Source organism: Bison bison, unplaced genomic scaffold (assembly GCF_000754665.1).
Source record: "Bison bison bison isolate TAMUID 2011002044 unplaced genomic scaffold, Bison_UMD1.0 scf7180017864141, whole genome shotgun sequence".
NCBI classification, from domain to species: Eukaryota; Metazoa; Chordata; class Mammalia; order Artiodactyla; family Bovidae; genus Bison; species Bison bison.
The window spans coordinates 2,573,752-2,592,628 of NW_011494713.1; the positions used below are offsets into that span (position 1 = coordinate 2,573,752).

Sequence of the window (18,877 nt, forward strand, 5' to 3'; positions counted from 1 at the left end):
TGTGAATGAATTGTAGTGATTTTTCCAATTTTTACACCAATCTTACATTCCTGAAATAAACCTTTTTTTTTTTTGGTCATGATGTATTGTTATGCTGGGGGTCCCCAAGACCACCTTCAGGTTGGAGGCTGTACTTGGAGGACTCAGCATACAGTTGTGCTCATCAGTTCAGTCACTCAGTCATGTCCAACTCTTTGTGACCCCATGAACTGCAGCACGCCAGGCCTCCCTGTCTATCACCAACTCCCGGAGTCCACCCAAACCCATGTCCATCAAGTCAGTGATGCCATCCAACCATCTCATCCTTTATTGTCCCCTTCTCCTCCTGCCTTCAGTCTTTCCCAGCATCGGGGTCTTTTCAAATCAGTCAGCTCTTCATATCAGGTGGCCAAAGTTTTGGAGTTTCAGCTTCAACATCAGTCCTTCCAGTGAACACCCAGGACGGATCTTCTTTAGGATGGACTGGTTGGATCTCCTTGCAGTCCAAGGGACTCCCAATAGTCTTCTCCAACACCACAGTTCAAAAGCATCAATTCTTCGGTGCTCAGCTTTCTTTGTAGCCCAACTCTCACATCCATACATGACCACTGGAAAAACCATAGCCTTGACTAGACTTATTAGGCATGGGCCTGATAAAAGAAAGCAAAGGGAACAGGGACATAGAGTGAAGTCTAGAAGAAATCAGGCACAGGCTTCCAAGAACTGTCTCCCAGTGGAGTCACCCACACGTACTTAACTCCCCCAGCAAAGACTGTGACAACTCACGTGAAGTGTTGTCTACTGAGGAGACTCAGGTTTTATTGAGAACTGGCCATGAAGGCATTCTCTGACCACCATCTACAGAATTCCAGACTAGCGGAAGGAAAGGAAAGCAGGTGTTCAACATAAACCACCTTGTCTGCACGAACACTTTGAGCACAGTGAGCCACTCTCACTCAGTAGGGTATTGGGAATCCTGTTAGGATCCGAGTTCCCAGACACCAGCCAATGAACAGCCTCGTATGCAGGTCCTTCAAAGGATAGCAGTCAAGTCTTCTGTGTTAATTTACTCTTTTCTACAAATGTCCTTGATTTGGTTTGTAATTATTTTGTTTAGGATTTTAGCATGTCTATTCATGGGTATATTTTCTTTTCTCAAAATATTCTTGTCAGATACTTCTCTATACTTGGGAAGAGTGTGTGAAGAATTGGTGTTATTTCTTCCTTAAATATTTGGTTGAATTCACTTGAAAAATATTTGGGCCTGGAAAATTTCTCTGTGGAATGTTTAATTATGAATTCAGTCACACTTTCCTTTTGCCCCCTTTTTGGTAAGGTCTGTTTTTCTAAGAATGTAACAGCTGTTTCATATTTCAATAAATATGTTGAAATGTTTATAATAATCTCACCTCTTTAATGCTTTTAGACATGTAATGACATCCCGTTTTTCATTCCTGGTTATTTGTGCCTTCTCTCTCTTTTTTTTTTTCCTTGATCAACTTCACAAGAGGTTTCAAATTTTTTTAGTCTCTTCAGAGACTAAATTCTTTTTTAAGAATTATAATTTTATTTATTTACTTATTTATGGCTGTGCTGGGTCTTCGTTGCTTTGCTCCAGCGTTTCAATCTAGTTGTGGCAAGTGGGGGTTACTCTCTAGTGCACAGACCTCTCGTTGCAGTGGCTTCTTTTGTTTTCGAGCACAGGCTCTAGACCGCATGGGCTTCAGTGGTTGCAGCCCCTGGGCTTTGTAGTTGCAGTTCCCGGGTTCTAGAGCACAGGCTCAGTAGTTAATGTTTCGTGCGCTTAGTTGCTCCCCAGCATGTGGGATCTTCCCAGATCAGGGATCCAACCTGTATCTCCTACATGGGCTGGCAGATTCGTTACCATGGAGCCACTGGGGGAAGCCCACAGAGAGCCATTCTTGACTTTGATGATCTTCTCTGGTATATGTTTGTTTATTATTTAATTAATTTCTACCCATATCTTTATTATTTAGTTTTTTTCTGCTGTTTTTAGGGGCATAGACTCCTATGCTATCTTTCTAAATTGTTTAGATGGGTACTCAGTTCATTGATTTTTTAGCCTGTCTATATATTTTTAACCATCTATAATATATGCATTTGAAATTATATGTTTCCTCCTAAGCTTATCTTTGTCTGCATTCCTCATTTGGCTCAGATTTTTCCTAATTTTTATTGTGAGTTTTTTATTTGACCTGTGGGTTATATAATTAGTTATTTTATTTCCAACACATGAAGGATTTCTTTTTATTAATTTTTAGCTTAATTGCATTGTTGTCCATACGACTTCAGTTCTTTGTGTTGAGACTTGCCTTATGGCTCAGCATAAGGCCAGTTTTTGTAGATATTACAGATATGCTTGAAAAGAATTTGTATTCTGTAATCATTGAGTTCTCCTAATTCTGTTAATCCTCTTATTCAAATCTAAATTTTTACTCCTCTTTTGATCTTTTTTTTTTTGTCCTATCAGTATTTTAGAGGAATGTTAAGATCTCTTACTATAATTTTTGGATTTGTATTGCAAATACAATTTTTGCATTTTATATATGTTGAATCTGGGTTATTAAGTACATAGAAATGTAGAATTGTTACAGCATCCTGGTGAATTGACCTTTTTTTTTTTAGTCTTTTTTTAACTTCATTTTATCTCCCAACAGTTTTTGCATTTAAGTCTATTTTAATTAACATAGCTATACCAGCTTTCTTTTGATTAATATTTACATGGTATCTCTTTTTCCATCTTCCCTTTAATCTTTCTTTATTGATTTTAGTTATGTTTCTTGCAATTAGCAGGTTAGACAATTTGATAGTTCTTGTAGTTTTTAATCCTTTAACTGGATTGCGAGTTCATTTCTGAATTTAATATAATTACTCTTATAGTCTGGTTATAATCCCACCATTGTGGTTTTTACTTATCCTATCTGCTCTATATTCATTTTTCTCTCCTTCTTACCTTTCTTTGAATTTAATTGCTTTAAAAGTTGTACTTTCACTGTTTTTAGTGATTATCCTGGAGAGTATATACCATGCACCCTTGACTTAAAACAGTCTGATATTAATTGGTATTTTTACCCTTTCCCTGGAGAATAAAAGGACTCCATTTAGTATCCCCCTTCAACTTATATGCTATTGTTTTATATTTGAATTATCTGAATATGTGGTTTTGAAAATAAAGTTACATTTTGTAGTTCAGCATTAACACAGTGAAACTTTAGGGTTTGCTTTTTTTCCCTATCTAAACATTATAGTACATGTGAAGTATTTAAGATGAATGACCTTTCTTTTTATATAATTTTGTGCTTATAAAACAAAGCTTATGTACTTGAAAATTTTTCTTTAGAGGATACACAGAAAGCTAAACCACACATAGTGTCTCTCTTTCTGTCCCCCAAGCACCCATAAACAACTTATTCTGCCTTTGATTTCCAAGTTCTTTCTCCCACGACTCTAAATTGCCTATCTTCTATCTCTGTGTTTGTGGCTTTCTTTTTCACTGAATAAAGGCTTTCACTTCACTGCACCTGTTACCACTTTCTGTCTCCTTTGCTGTCATCTTAGCTGTTTGCCGTTTTCTATACTTTTCAACTTTCTAGTCTTTTGTTACTTCTTGGATTTCACTCTGAAAGTTCAGACTTTTATAAAGATCAGCTAATCATAGTGCTTCAGGTGGGCAAGCTAACCAATCACAGTGTATGGGGCAGTGTCTTGTACTAACTCATTAGCTGTATTTGTTCCTGCTTACTATTCAAAAGTTTTTAACACTCAGGACAATCCTAAATTCTTGTGAACAGCAAAAGGCTAGTCTTTGGGGCTTTTTTTGGTTGGTTGGTTGGTTTTAGAATTTTTTTTTTTTGGCTGCACCTTACAGCATGTGGGATCTTAGTTTACTGACCAGGGATTGAACCCATGCCCTCTGCAGTGGAATTGTGGAATCTTAGCCACTGGACCACCAGGGAAGTCCCAGAAGGCTAGTCTCTGGATAAGTTAGGTTTTATTGTTTTGTTAAGGTAGTTGTGATTTTGTGATCAATGTACAGTTTATTTTTAATCATTAACCCATACTGAGTCTCTCCATTTTTTAAATTCTTCTCTTTCTTCTATAAAGAATGAAAAAATAATAGAACAACAACTTCTTGTGGATCAACTGAGTGAAGAACTAACAAAACTTAACCTGTCAATGACTTCTTCAGTAAAGGAAACTTGTGGAGATGGGCCAGATACCAGGATACTTGAAAAGAGACCATACACTGTACCATTTGATACTCGTTTGGGGCATTATATTTATGGTCCAGCAAGGTTGGATTCCAGGAAGGTAAAGTCTAAGCATTAGTTTCTTTCTTTTGAGATTGTATACAATATAATATCACAGTGTATTTATATAGTCTTAGCAGGTTTTTTTTTTTTCTGTTTGGTTTCATAGACTTTTGTGTATACTCTTTTTCTGTTATGTGTAGTCTCTTTATAATCATGCTTCTTTTCAATAAAATTAATGATTAAGAGAAGGTATAGTTGTATTTGAAAGGAAGAGTTGAAGATAATGCTTAGATTTATCAAGGAGAAGAAAAAGCTACTCTTTGCCATCATATTAATATTTTCAGGTATGACTAAGTCCGATATCTTCATAAATTTTTTTCTTTCTTTAATCACACCAAGTTGATGAGGTTGGAGGTATTTATTTTGACTTATTTGGTCTGTCTATTTTCAAAATGATATCCATGTATTAAGTCAGTCTTGTCTGATATAATTGCTGCTGCTGTCGCTAAGTTGCTTCAGTTGTGTCCAACTCTGTGTGACCCCATAGACGGCAGCCCACCAGGCTGCTCTGTCCCTGGGATTCTCCAGGCAAGAACACTGAAGTGGGTTGCCATTTCCTTCTCCCTCTGACAATTAATTAAGACTGTATAAAAATCAGTATGAAGTTTCATTTAATTTTTAAATTTTACTTTATAAATTTTATTTATAAAATGTGTATACATATGTGGATGCACAGATTTCTCTTGAAAAATCAAAATCAAGGAATCTCTACCGTGGAAAAGACTAATTAACAGACTCATGAATTTTGGTTTCTGTTTATTAATTTTAGGAAAGGAAATGATTTATTTGAGATATGTTGGATACAGTCCAAGGGAAAAGAAATGTGAGAGGTGTCATAGACTTTGCAGTCAGGCAAGCTTGGGCATGAACACCAGCTCTATGGTGTAGGCCTGGAGGGATGACTAAACCTGTGTGAACCCCAGGCTCCTTATCTGTCAGAATGGGGGACCTGTGAGAGGGGTATAGGGAGGACTTACACGAGATGGTGACTCCAAACGTGCCTGGCACGCTGCGTCCTATAACATACACGTTTATGGGGTACCTCTCCTGTGTCCCAGGCTCTGTGCCTCAGAGTGAGTAAGACAGATGCTACTATTACTGTATAGTTTTCAGTTTTGACTGGTTGGATTTAAAATTTAAACTTTTGCTGCTATTAATTTCAGTTGAACTTTCTAGAGTTATTGATGTTTTCTTTTGGTTGAATGTATGGTGAATTTTCATAGAACATTTAAGAAAGATAAGTTCTTTATAGAATTGAAATTAGATATCTATTAATTCTACTTAATAATTTTTTTACTCTTGGCTAGTAATGTGAATTTCCTCTTTCTGTGCATTCTTTTATTTTATAAAAATAACATTTTTTTCTGATTATAGAAGTTAGACATTTATTAATCTCTCTCAGTGTCTGTTTCTTTCTCTTTTTTACTAGACTTTCACACACACACACTTGGACACACATTCTTTGAGGAGACAGCTCCACAGGGTATTGAGAAGGAGCTAGGCCCCTCTGTTCTTATCTCTAGTTGTTTAATTAGACCTGAAGCAGCCATGATTGGAATAAAGATTTCCACAGTTATTATTTCAAATTAACAAATTTTTTAAAATTTTTAATTAATTTTATTACCCCCTTTCACTTTCGAGGGTTCTAGTTTGGAAAACATATTGTGTGTGATTACCACAGCTTAGAAGAGGGCAGATACACTAAGACTTGTAGCTCCTCTGTGGTTACAGGTGATCTCCAAGTTTGCTTGTGACCAAGTGGGATTAAAATGTAACAGGAAGAAAGAACCAGTGAATTTGCCAAAAGATTGCTATGACAAGGAAGGAAAAGATCCTGACCAGAGACAGCCCCTTATGTTGACAAAGGGAAACACTTATTCCCAGTGCTGTTTCCTTCACTATGGATGGACATATGTATTCAAATTAGCAACTTTTTTGTTTTGTTTTTAAAATTTAGTGGCTTCCAGCCATTAAAAGAAGGGGGAAAGGGAGAAAATGCAAAGGTGTAATATAACCAGCAGTTTTGAGAGTTCTCTTTCTCCTGTTGTGTCCCGGACTCTTGGCCCCTCTGTTGCTTAGAGTGCTGCAGCAGACACAAAGGCTTGTATGGGAAAATACAAAGCACACTAAGCCTTGTTCAAGTCTTGTTTCCTGTTACATTGTTCTAGAGTGAGAGGAGGATTTCATATTGAATACCAAAACTAGCTAAATTAAGCTAAAGAAGACATCTGAAACACTATTTCATTTTTTCCCTGGGTTTCTGTCTCCTTGGCAGAAGTTGGGCTAATATTTTCCAGCTCTAATATTTTCTTTTGAAATTTAGCTCTAATATTTTCTTGAAGTAAAAACAATCTGACAAGGGAAATATTTCCTCAACTTAAAATTCTCTCAAAGAAAAAGGGGGACAATGACTTAATCAGTTTTTTAAAAGTATTTATTTTTGGTTGTATTGGGTCTTCATTGTTGTACTTGGGCTTTCTCTAATTGCAGTGAGCAGGGCTTCTCTTATTGCAGAGCACAGGTTTTGGCACATAGTCTTCAATAGTTGCAGCATGCAGGCTCAGTAGCTGTGGCTTGTGGGCTCCAGAGTGTGGGCTCAGTGGTTATGGTGCACAGGCTTAGTTGCTCCATGGCATGTGGAATCTTCCCAGACCGGGGATTGAACCCATGTCCCCTGCATTAGCAGGAGGATTCTTATCCACTGTACCACCAGGGAACTCCTTGAGTAAGTTTTTAAATTGATTACGAAGAGAGTCTGATTTTATTTCCTGTGGTTTAGTCGCTAAGTTGTGTCCAACTCTTGGACCCCATGGACTGTAGCCCTCCAGGCTCTCCTGTGCATGGGATTCTCCAGGCTAGAATACTGGAGTGGGTTGCCATTTCCTTCTCCAGGGGATCTTTTCGACCCAGGAATCGAACCTGGGTCTACTGTGTTGCAGGGAGATTCTTTACCAACTGAGTTGTGCTGTGCTGTGCTTAGTTGCTCAGTTGTGTCTGACTCTTTGCGATCCCATGGGATGTAGCTCGTCAGGCTCCTCTGTCCATGGGGATTCTCCAGGCAAGAATACTGGAGTGGATTACCATGCCTTCCTCCAGGGGATCTTCCCAACCTAGGGATCGAACCCAGGTCTCCCTCATTGGAGACGGATTCTTTACTGTCTGAGCCCCCAGGGAAGCCCACCGACTGAGCTACAAGGGATATATTGGAGGGAAACAGTGAAAGGATCTTATTTATTTTAAAAGCATATTACTGAGACTTCCCTGGTGGTCCAGTAGCTAAGATTTTGAGCTCCCAATGCAGGGGGCCTGGGTTCGATCCCTGGTCAGGGAACTAGATCCCACATGCCACATCTAAGACCCAGTGCAACCAAATAAATAAATATTTCTTTAAAAAACATATTACTTAGGTGTGTATGTATACATATATATGTACTTTTTACATTTTATTTTTAATTGGAGGAAAATTGCTTTACAGTGTTGTGTTGGTTTCTGCCGTTCAACAATGCAAATAAGCCGTAACTATACATATATCACCTCCCTCTTGAACCTCTCTCCACTCCCCTGATCCCGCCCCTCTAGGTCATCACAGAGCACCAAGCTGGGCTCTCTGTATTATGTAGTAATTTCTCACCAGCTATCTATTTTACACATGGCAGTGTATATATGTCAGTGCTATTATACACACACATACACACACACACATATTTTTGTTTGCTAATACTAAATTGCTATTTAGATGCACCTACTTGAGACACTTTTTTAAATTTATTTATTTTTTAATTGAAGGATAATTGTATATATACTTTTATAGCTAGCTTTTCTCACCTAATTTATCACGAACACTTGACAATCATTAAATATTCTGGAAAAATCATGATTTTGATGGGTAATAACATTCTGAGTGCATGTCATTTTGTACTTTTTTCTGTTGTCACTCATTTGTTTTCAACCATCTCTTAATCTAAAAGGTTTAATTTATCTATTTAAGTAGAAATCCTAAAGAAACTACCCCTTACAACTAAATATAATAATATAACATCAAATTAATAGAAAAAAAAAGAGTAAGGGGCTCATTTAACAGATACTGGAAACTCATCTAATGAAATGTAAAATTGACCTAGATTTAAACTTAAGGAAAAAATGTAACAGAGGTTTCTGTTTTCTTAATATGATATATTAAGATTAATATGATATAATTAAAGCCAAATGCCACTGTTATACACACCAAAATGGTACTTTGGAAGGAAAAAATTACGAAGCTGGTACTAGTCATTACATAAGTTTAAAATAACACCACATGTGCTGATGATGCTACCATTTTTCATTGATTATAAGCCTCACATTTTTTTTTTTCACATTTTATCAACTATGATGGTAGGATATGTTTTACAGTTGATGGTATTTCATAGATGATAGCTTTTCTTCTTTCTTGATGGTTTAAAAATAGTGATGTGTCTTAGTTGATGACATTTTAGATTTGATGAAATATGGCATTATGAAAAGGAAATAAAAGCAGTAGGTAAATAATATCACTTTCAGTACTTGACATTATTGTATAGTAAGAAAACCAACTGGAATGTTCTTAAGGGATATATTTTTAAAACCTGTGGAATCTCCAAATTCACAACAGTGGTAATACCTGTATAATCTTTTCTTTTTCCTGAATGAATTACATTTTTATTGAGTCACAAAATTCTTGTGTATTAAATCCCTTACACTGAAGTCAGCTGCCTTTTTAGTTTTCACTAAGATTTTATCTTTCACACAATGGCCATTTCCTCCCCCCCAAATAATTAATTTTGCTTTTTAATCACTTTTTTGCATACATGGTTGCTCATGATGAAGCAGAGCTGTGTGAGATGTGTCTGCAGAGGTTCTCTTGGAAGGTTCCCTTGCCAACCAAACACTCATTCCAGCAAAACACACCAACTTCATAGTAGCAAAATGACAAATTGCATCTCATGAACCTTTGTGGAACTTTCAAATTCAATTACAAAATTAAATATGTGAAAGCCACAATCTATGGTAAATGAGTTGCAGCACATCTAATGAAACACAATCAAATGCATCACTAGTGAGAAGAGATTATCTTAATGTATGGTGATCAAGAATATTACATTCAAGTCTGGGTACAACACCTTAAGTCAAATTAGATTATTTTTGGAAAACAACCAAGTTATAGAACCTTGGGGAAAATCTTGGAGTAGCTCTAGATTTAGTCTAAATTATAGGGGACATAATGACTGTGTTTAGGTATTTGAAGGCTTATCATTATTGTTAGACTTTTGTCTCTAGAACTAGGACCAGTGAGAAGCAGTGCTAAGGGAATATAAAGAGGGATTTATTAGTGAAAACTCTCAAAATAATATTAGAGGTCTCAGGGCTTAATAGGGTTCCCACAGTGAATTTGTTTAAGCAGAGGCTAAATGATAATTTCCAGTATTACAGAGAAGAGTTAAACCTGGGATGAGTTGAACTCTACTCTTTAAAGTTCTGTCCAGTCCTGTTGCTGTGTAATTCTCAGAAAACACAATTAGAATAAAAAGTTGTTTTCTAGTTGGATACACCTCAATTATCGGAATTATTACCCAGCTTATTGAGTACTTACATTATAACCAGTATTATTTAGGATATGGTTGAAAATGCAAGCATATTCTTTGGGGAGCAGGGAGTGCAGAAGCAACTAAAGAAAACAGAACCCAGCACTTAAGGTAGCAAGGGGACAGATTATGGAAGGCTTTATAAGCCAGAAGGGGTTAAAAACCATTCTTTTGTGTGAAATGACTGCTAAGGAATTAATTTTCTGAATGTTACTCATTATGGCAAAACCTGTTTCATTATATTTTAAGCTGGGTCATTTGATGTTCTTTGTAAAAAGAACATTTGAAAGCAAGTTGAAATCCTGGAGAACAAAACATGATTCTAAACAAAAAGTTTTATTTGCTCCTGAAACCCCTCCTCAGCCCCCTACCCACACCCCCAGCAAAGAGAAACCTTGAATTCTGTGGGTTATAATGCAAATGGCCATGCTTGGTACAATGTGCTTGTTAGATAAATACTTCTTGAGTTGGTTCTTCTGTAAATAAACTCCCTTGCCCTCCCCCATATCCCAGAATTGGGAGGCCACCTAGAAAACTTTACCCCTGTTCATCATGGTGCTGATGTGACACATGGCCTTATTAGGTGACCAACAGTGGAGGCACAAAAATCAGGTATTAAGAGATATCCAGTATCAGATAGGCTTTTCTGGGAGGGGATGTGTAAGAAACCTACATCAGTTGACTCTTGAACACCATATGGTATATACATTTTTACTCTATGTTGTAATGTTAATAGCTTATAATAATTTACATTAATAAATTGAATGCCTCCTTTGAGATCTTATTGTTTACCTTTTTGGATAAATTGCCTTGAGGTTTGGTTATAGTGACAGATAGGTGGCTCAGATGGTAAAGAATCTGCCTGCAATGCAGGAGACCTGGGTTTGATCCCTGGGTCAGGAAGATCCCTGGAGAAGGGAATAGCAAACCCACTCCAGTATTCTTGCCTGGAGAATTCCATGGACAGGAGAACCTGGTGGGCTGCAGTCCATGGGGTCACAAAGAGTCAGACATGACTGAATAACTAACACTTTCATTTATAGAGACATGGTTAGAAAGGAAACATTTGGTAACAGAAATGAAAATACAGGCAATTTCTAATTCATTGTTGTTTTCCAAGGTGAATTTTTGAGAACTTAAGGTCAATAGAAGCATGTTATAATATAGAAAGTTACAGGCAGTCCATGAAAATCTCCTTATCCCATGATAGATATTAGGTATGTCACTAGGGCCATTAATCAACTATCCCTGACTACCACATGTGAAGCCTGAGTCTATACTTTTGAATCCAAATCAGGAATATCTTACCCTGGCAGAGCAAGTGGCAGTGGTTCTGGATTTCTTCATGTGGTGGGATTTGGATTAGTGGGGGAATTGCAGATCCTTAACAACACTGCAATTCTCCAAGTGTTCAGAACTGGGAAGGCTGGGGGCAGGGCAACAGTTGTGCCCTATTACACTGTGTATGGGCTTCACATTGGTTGGGGAGTGCCTGAGCTATGTTCAAGAGCTGTGATGTTTTCACTCATGCCTCTTTTTGAGTGCTGTTTTTCTCTGAAGCTATAACTGAAACCAGAAGAGCTTTCTAGAAGAAGAAGAACTGTGTAGATTCTGAAAGAAGTGTATACCCATGAGACACAAAAGTATTGTGAAATGAGTGTTGACTTTTTTGTAGGCAGTACGGGGAGGGAAATGTATGTTTTCAGTGATTGGCTATTTTAAGAGTACCTGTCTAATAACCTCTTAGAAAACACATTTTCAGCAATATGATAAAAATAGACACTTTAAAAAAATCACTTTTTTTTGTTGTTGGGTGGGGGAATCACTTGTAAGGTCCACACAAGTCCTTCTGTATACTCTCTGGATCGACTAGTTGCGGGATTTCGAACACGAAGTCAGATGCTTCTGGGTCGCTTAGAAGAACAGGATGAAGTTCTCCAGTGCCAGTTTTCTGATAACAGTGATGATGAAGAGTCAGAAGGCCAAGAGAAATCGGAAATTAGGTATGTTAATATATATATTAATATTGACTGATTTAATAAGCATAATTACATGATACAGTAAATATATACAGAAATAGGGGTTTTTTTACATTAAAAAAATTTTAGTAGAAGAGTTAAGTGGTTTTTGCTACATATACTGTCAACTAATGTGTTTCAAAACCAGTATTTGAACACGTCAGTCTAACAACTATAAAATACCTGTGTTTTTAGAATGTTTATGGTGATTGGAGTTTAATTTTCAGAGAAAAAGATTTTGGATTTCCTAATTCTGCTGCCACAGTGGCAAAAAACATGATGAATTTTCCATTGGGTCCAACATTGTGGGGGGTATCTCTTTACTTGGTGAAATATTAGTAAATTCCATTTATTTTATGTAAGCCATAATTTAAAGAGTAATTTGGGCGAAAACTAATTTGAGGGCAGATTAAAAATGACTAACAGACAAGTTACCTTTGGTCCTGGCCTTTTCCTTTTTTAGACATAGAAGTTGCTCATGGATTCAGAAGCCAGGCTCTGTTTGTTCACTTGTTGAATTGAATGATATTCAGGATCAAACACAAAAGTCAGGATTGGAGAATGAAGGTACACAGACTCTCTCAAGTACTTTAGATCTAATATTTATAAGACACTTCTCTTTTTCTTCAAGCAATAATTTAAGAAGCATCTAGGGATTCTCAGAGACAGAAACTTGGTTTGGAGTGCTTTCCTGGCTTTTCCTTTATGTTCTCTGCTCTGTGCTCTGATTTCTTGTTCTTTTTACTCCTTAGTAAAGCTTTTTCACCAGTCAATTCTAGATAGAGTTATAGGCTAAATCTCTCAGAATGGGGATTTGATATTCAAACTTGAGTTTAACTTCCCACTCTTGCCTTCTTTAAAATCCATCTTAAGTAATTTACTGGGTGTTTCTTCACTGCTTCACTGGCACCCATGCCTACCATTAGTGGTGTATTTGATATTAGAGCCAACTTAGTCTAGCAGATGCTTGTAATGTTCACAACTGATGAGAATTTTATGCATTAAAAAATGGCATAAAAGATGTTTATGTTGCAAAAACTGTATGAGGAGATTTTAGCTCATTTTTCTTGGCTTATGAGTGGTGAAACACAAAGAATACAGAGAATATAAATAACATGATAAATAAGTCCTACACTGTGAAAATAGCATCTTTTTTAAGAGCCTATGCATGTAATATTAAAACATGAAACGAAAATAGATTTTAAAAGTGTATAGTAGTATAGATAAGTGCTACAGTCACCATCCTTGAACCATTTGTCACTGGTCTACAACCAGGTAAGAAACTTATATCAGAATGTAAATCAGTGCATCAACTCCTTCATTGAGAAAGTCTATGAAAAAAGTCTCAGCTGAACTAAAACAGTGAGGTAATTGATCTATATTCTGGTACAAGACAGTAACAAACAGTATGGGCCCTGTTCTGATTAGTCTGGAATAGAATGCATTCTCTGATTACAGTAAAACTACAAGTTAGTAGGAAAAAAATGAAAACCTCTACCCATCTGGAGATTTAATAGCTTTTTTAAGTAGCTCAGATTAAAGAAAAAGTCAAATTGCAGAATATCTAAGAGCAATGAGAAACTGTGTCGGAACCTGCAGGATATGACTAGAGCATATACATGTTTTAAGGAAAGGAAAACTCACTGTAAGCTGGAAAACTAAAATCACAATTGCCATGTTTTTTCCTTCTCTGTTTGTCCCTTCCTCTGGTACTTCTAGACTGCTTCTGTGTCTGCTTTTTTTATTTTTAAACTCTACTTTTGTTAAATGTTTCTGAGCAGATAGTTTTATTTCTCAGCTTTGTTTCTTTTATTTTGAAGATTTAAAGATTGAATGTCTCCAGGAGAGTCAAGAGTTAAATTTGCAAAAATTAAGAAATTCAGAACTCATACTTACTGAAGCTAAACAAAAAATGAGAGAACTTACTATTAACATCAAGATGAAGGAAGATCTGATTAAAGAATTAATTAAAACAGGTAATAGTATCTAGTGAACTTATGAGAAAGAAAAGGTTCTAAAGGTGCTTCTCATGTTGTAACATTTATTTTAATTTCTGATGCTCAGGACTATCCACGTCAGTCTGGAATTTGGTATAGCAAGGTGGGCTCTAAAGCCAATACGTGGAGGTTAATTATCAAAAGAATTTTATTATGTTCAATTTTATCTATGAATTGTCCTAACCAGTGTAAACTCTGTGTTGTCCTGAATCTCTGTGGCCCTTAATGTTTTTTGTCACTTTTTAAAGAAACTTTATTCTTGGCATCTGGAAATAAGATGTCCAAGATGTTTTCCTAACTCATTTTAGTAAATACCTATTTTAAATTATTGATCTTTACTTTCTTGAATAATTTGTTTTTAACATTAATTACAAGCTTTGTATTTTAACTGTAGATAACTTTTGTTTTTCTGAAGATGTAAGGATTTGTCTTTGAGAGCTGTCTTCTTGAGTGAGCCAGGCTTTCAGCTCCTCCCCTTAGTCTCAGATTCTACCAGGTTGGGTGTATATACCACCACCTTTCCTCACCATCCAGCTCCATTAGGCTTGCTCTAAAATGCACACCTCAAGTTTTTTTGGTTCCCCCAACTAATATACTCAAAGTATAAGCCTTGACTACTATGAAATTCAGTAAAGAATTGAAGGAATTAGACCACTAACATTTCTTTTCCCAGTTCCAATGGTCTCCTGGGGGAACTGAAGGAGATACTACTAATACCTTCCTCTTCTTCAAGCCCAGGGCTATAATCACACTCAGACTACACAAATTATGGGTACCAGATCCTCTGCCAGCAAGGAGAAACTTGGCTTCGCTCTCCCTCCTCTTTCTTGAAGTCTAGCTTTTTAGCTGTCAGTCTTCCTTTCTCAACTTCCTTTCCCCTACAGTTGGATACAACTGAGCGCGTGCACGCACGCGCACACACACGCACACACACACACACACACACATAGATGCTGTCCAAAGCATTTTTGTTTCTCATTCCTGGCAGTGCATCCTTCCAGCTCCAGTTATTTCACGTGTTTGATTTTGATTGTGCTCCTTCCTCGTAGGCAGGATCGATGCCAATAAACCTCCCTTGGGTGAATCTAGGAAACAGTTTAGAAGTTTAAATGGCTTCTGCATTCCCATGATTTCAGGGTAGTGTGCAGGGAACTTGAGGATATTTACTGCTCTAAAATAAATGATTTTCTTTCAGATAGGTTATCCCACCATGAGATATCTAGCAAGCACACTTTTGTAGCCTGGTATACCCATCCGGCACCCCACTCCAATACTCTTGCCTGGAAAATCCCATGGATGGACGAGCTTGGTGGGCTGTAGTCCATGGGGTCGCTAAGAGTCGGACACTACTGAGTGACTTCACTTTCACTTTTCACTTTCATGCATTGGAGAAGGAAACGGCAACCCACTCCAGTGTTCTTGCCTGGAGAATCCCAGGGATGGGGGAGCCTGGTGGGCTACCGTCTATGGGGTCGCACAGAGTTGGATACGACTGAAGCGACTTAGCAGCAGCAGCAGCAGCATACCCATCCTGGTTGCCTTAAAATAGAGGATATCTGCACTTAAACTGAGCAGGTTCTCTTCTTGCTCATTAGAATGGAGGGCAATTTGGAGCTTCCTGAAGACCCTTAGAGATGGTGTTTAGCAGAAGGGTCAATGTGTACTTCCTTTTCAAAGCCCTTTCCCTGAAGACTTCCCCAAATAGTAGCTACTTCAGCCAAAATGAATAACAATGACAATTATTCATCAGTTTTAATATATACTTTTTTCACATTATAATATCTCTGAAATCAGAATGCATCTTAAAAATCAGTGGCATTTCAGCATTTAACATGGTGTAATTGGTACTGTAGTTTTTCTTAGTGGTTCATAAAATATTGGTGTGTTAAACAATTTTTGGGACTTAGAGTCACTAAAACATTGTCATATATATTTTAAAGTTAGTCAGAATCAGAATTGTAGAGCCAGAAGACAACTTACATGTACTTATTTATAATTAATTAATTAAGATTTTTAAATTAAAAGGTTTTTATTGAAATTTTGTTTTGTTTTGTTTTTATTTTTATTTTTTTTTAATTTTATTAATAATTCAATGCCATTCTCCCAAATCTTCCCACCCTCTCCCTCTCCCACAGAGTCCATAAGACTGTTCTATACATCAGTGTCTCTTTTGCTGTCTCATATACGGGGTTATCGTTACCATCTTTCTAAATTCCATATATATGCGTTAGTATACTGTATTGGTGTTTTTCCTTCTGGCTTACTTCACTCTGTATAATAGGCTCCAGTTTCATCCACCTCATTAGAACTGATTCAAATGTATTCTTTTTAATGGCTGAGTAATACTCCATTGTGTATATGTACCATAGCTTTCTTATCCATTCATCTGCTGATGGACATCTAGGTTGCTACTTGAAAAAAATTACTAAAAATTAAAAGATTTTATTAAAAAGTTAAAGAATTTTAAAATTCAGAGATTTTAATTTATTAAAATTAATAAACTTTTATTAAAAATTAAGAGACTTTCAGGATACCAATATAACAACTGGACCCTATGATTATTCCTTCTATGAGCTCTAGACTCTTACTTCCCACTGCCATGGGTTTGCTAGTCCAGGAATAGCTGACTATTCAGAATAAATCAGAATCAAATTTTCAGGGTCAGTAGCTGGGCTTAGTGATGCTTTCTAAGGCCCACTAGACTTCACATTCCAGGATGTCTGGCTCTAGGTGAGTGATCACACCATCGTGATTATCTGGGTCATGAAGATCTTTTTTCTACAGTTCTTCTGTGTATTCTTGCCACCTCTTCTTAATATCTTCTGCTTCTGTTAGGTCCATACCATTTCTGTCCTTTATCAAGCCCATCTTTGCATGAAATGTTCCCTTGGTATCTCTGATTTTCTAGAAGAGATCTCTAGTCTTTCCCATTCTGTTGTTTTCCTCTATTTCTTTGCATTGATCGCTGAGGAAGGCTTTTTTATCTCTTCTTGCTATTCTTTGGAACTCTCCATTCAGATGCTTATATCTTTCCTTTTCTCCTTTGCTTTTCGCTTCTCTTCTTTTCAAAGCTATTTGTAAGGCCTCCTCAGACAGCCATTTTACATTTTTGCATTTCTTTTTCATGGGGATGGTCTTGATCCCTGTCTCCTGTACAATGTCACGAACCTCCATCCATAGTTCATAAGGCACTCTATCTATCAGATCTAGTCCCTTAAATCTATTTCGCACTTCCACTGTATAATCATAAGGGATTTGATTTAGGTCATACCTGAATGGTCTAGTGGTTTTCCCTACTTTCTTCAATTTAAGTCTGAATTTGGCAATAAGGAGTTCACGATCTGAGCCACAGTCAGCCCCCGGTCTTGTTTTTGCTGACTGTATAGAGCTTGTCCATCTTTAGCTGCAAAGAATATAATCAATCTGATTTCGGTGTTGATCATCTGGTGATGTCCATGAATAGAGTTTTCTCTTGCGTTGTTGGAAGAGGGTGTTTGCTATGACCAGTGTGTTTTCTTGGCAAAACTATATTAGTCTTTGCCCTGCTTCATTCTGTATTCCAAGGCCAAATTTGCCTGTTACTCCAGGTGTTTCTTGACTTCCTACTTTTGCATTCCAGTCATCACTGCAGATGGTGACTGCAGCCATGAAATTAAAAGACGCTTACTCCTTGGAAGGAAAGTTATGACCAACCTAGATAGCATATTCGAAAGCAGAGACATTACTTTGCCAACAAAGGTCCGTCTAGTCGAGGCTATGGTTTTTCCAGTGGTCATGTATGGATGTGAGAGTTGGACTGTGAAGAAGGCTGAGCGCCGAAGAATTGATGCTTTTAAACTGTGGTGTTGGAGAAGACTCTTGAGAGTCCCTTGGACTGCAAGGAGATCCAACTAGTCCATTCTGAAGGAGATCAGCCCTGGGATTTCTTTGGAAGAAATGATGTTGAAGCTGAAACTCCAATACTTTGGCCACCTGATGCGAAGAGTTGACTCATTGGAAAAGACTCTGATGCTGGGAAGGGTTGGGGGCAGGAGGAGAAGGGGACGACAGAGGGTGAAATGGCTGGATGGCATCACTGACTCGATGGACGTGAGTCTGAGTGAACTCCGGGAGTTGGTGATGGACAGGGTGGCCTGGAGTGCTGCGATTCATAGGGTCGCAAAGAGTCGGACACGACTGAGCGACTGATCTGATCGATCTGATCTGATAATGAAAAGGACATATTTTTTGGGTGTTAGTTCTAAAAGGTATTGTAGGTCTTCCTTCTTGTAGGTCTTCCATTTCCTTCTCCAAGGGATCTTCCCAACCCAGGGATCAAACCCAGGTCTCCTGCAATGCGGGCAGATGCTTTAACTGCTGAGCTACCAGGGAAGCCCGTAGGTCTTCATAGAACCATTTAACTTCAGCTTCTTCAGCGTTACTAGTTGGGGTATAGACTTGGATTACTGTGATATTGAATGGTTTGCCTTGGAAACGAACAGAGATCATTCTGTCGTTTTTGAGATTCATCCAAGTACTGCATTTCAGACTCTTTTGTTGACCATGATGGCTACTCCATTTCTTCTAAGGGATTCCTGCCTGCAGTAGTAGATATAATGGTCATCTGAGTTAAATTCACCCATTCCAGTCCTTTTTAGTTCACTGATTACTAAAATGCCGATGTTCACTCTTGCCATCTCCTGTTTGACCACTTCCAATTTTCCTTGATTCATGGACCTGACATTCCAGGTTCCTAGGCAATATTGCTCTTTACAGCATTGGACCTTGTTTCTATCACCAGTCACATCCACAACTGGGTATTGTTTTTGCTTTGGCTCCATCTCTTCATTCTTTCTGAAGTTATTTCTCCGCTGATCTCCAGTAGCATATTGGGCACCTGCTAGTGGAGGTGATGGAATTCCAGTTGAGCTATTTCAAATCCTGAAAGATGATGCTCTGAAAGTGCTGCA

The 18,877-nt window shown here is 37.5% G+C and overlaps 1 protein-coding gene across 5 annotated transcripts in view; it reads left to right on the plus strand.

Annotated features, from left to right (window-relative positions):
• The window catches only part of KIF27 (kinesin family member 27), a 93,121-nt gene that overhangs the window by 28,441 nt on the left and 45,803 nt on the right, over nt 1–18,877 (plus strand). For all 5 annotated transcript variants that reach the window (XM_010840066.1, XM_010840063.1, XM_010840068.1 and 2 more), the window contains 4 exons: nt 4,105–4,311; nt 11,747–11,916; nt 12,395–12,498; nt 13,752–13,907. In XM_010840066.1, coding sequence (XP_010838368.1) covers nt 4,105–4,311; nt 11,747–11,916; nt 12,395–12,498; nt 13,752–13,907 — 637 coding nt within the window. The remainder of the gene's footprint in view (nt 1–4,104; nt 4,312–11,746; nt 11,917–12,394; nt 12,499–13,751; nt 13,908–18,877) is intronic.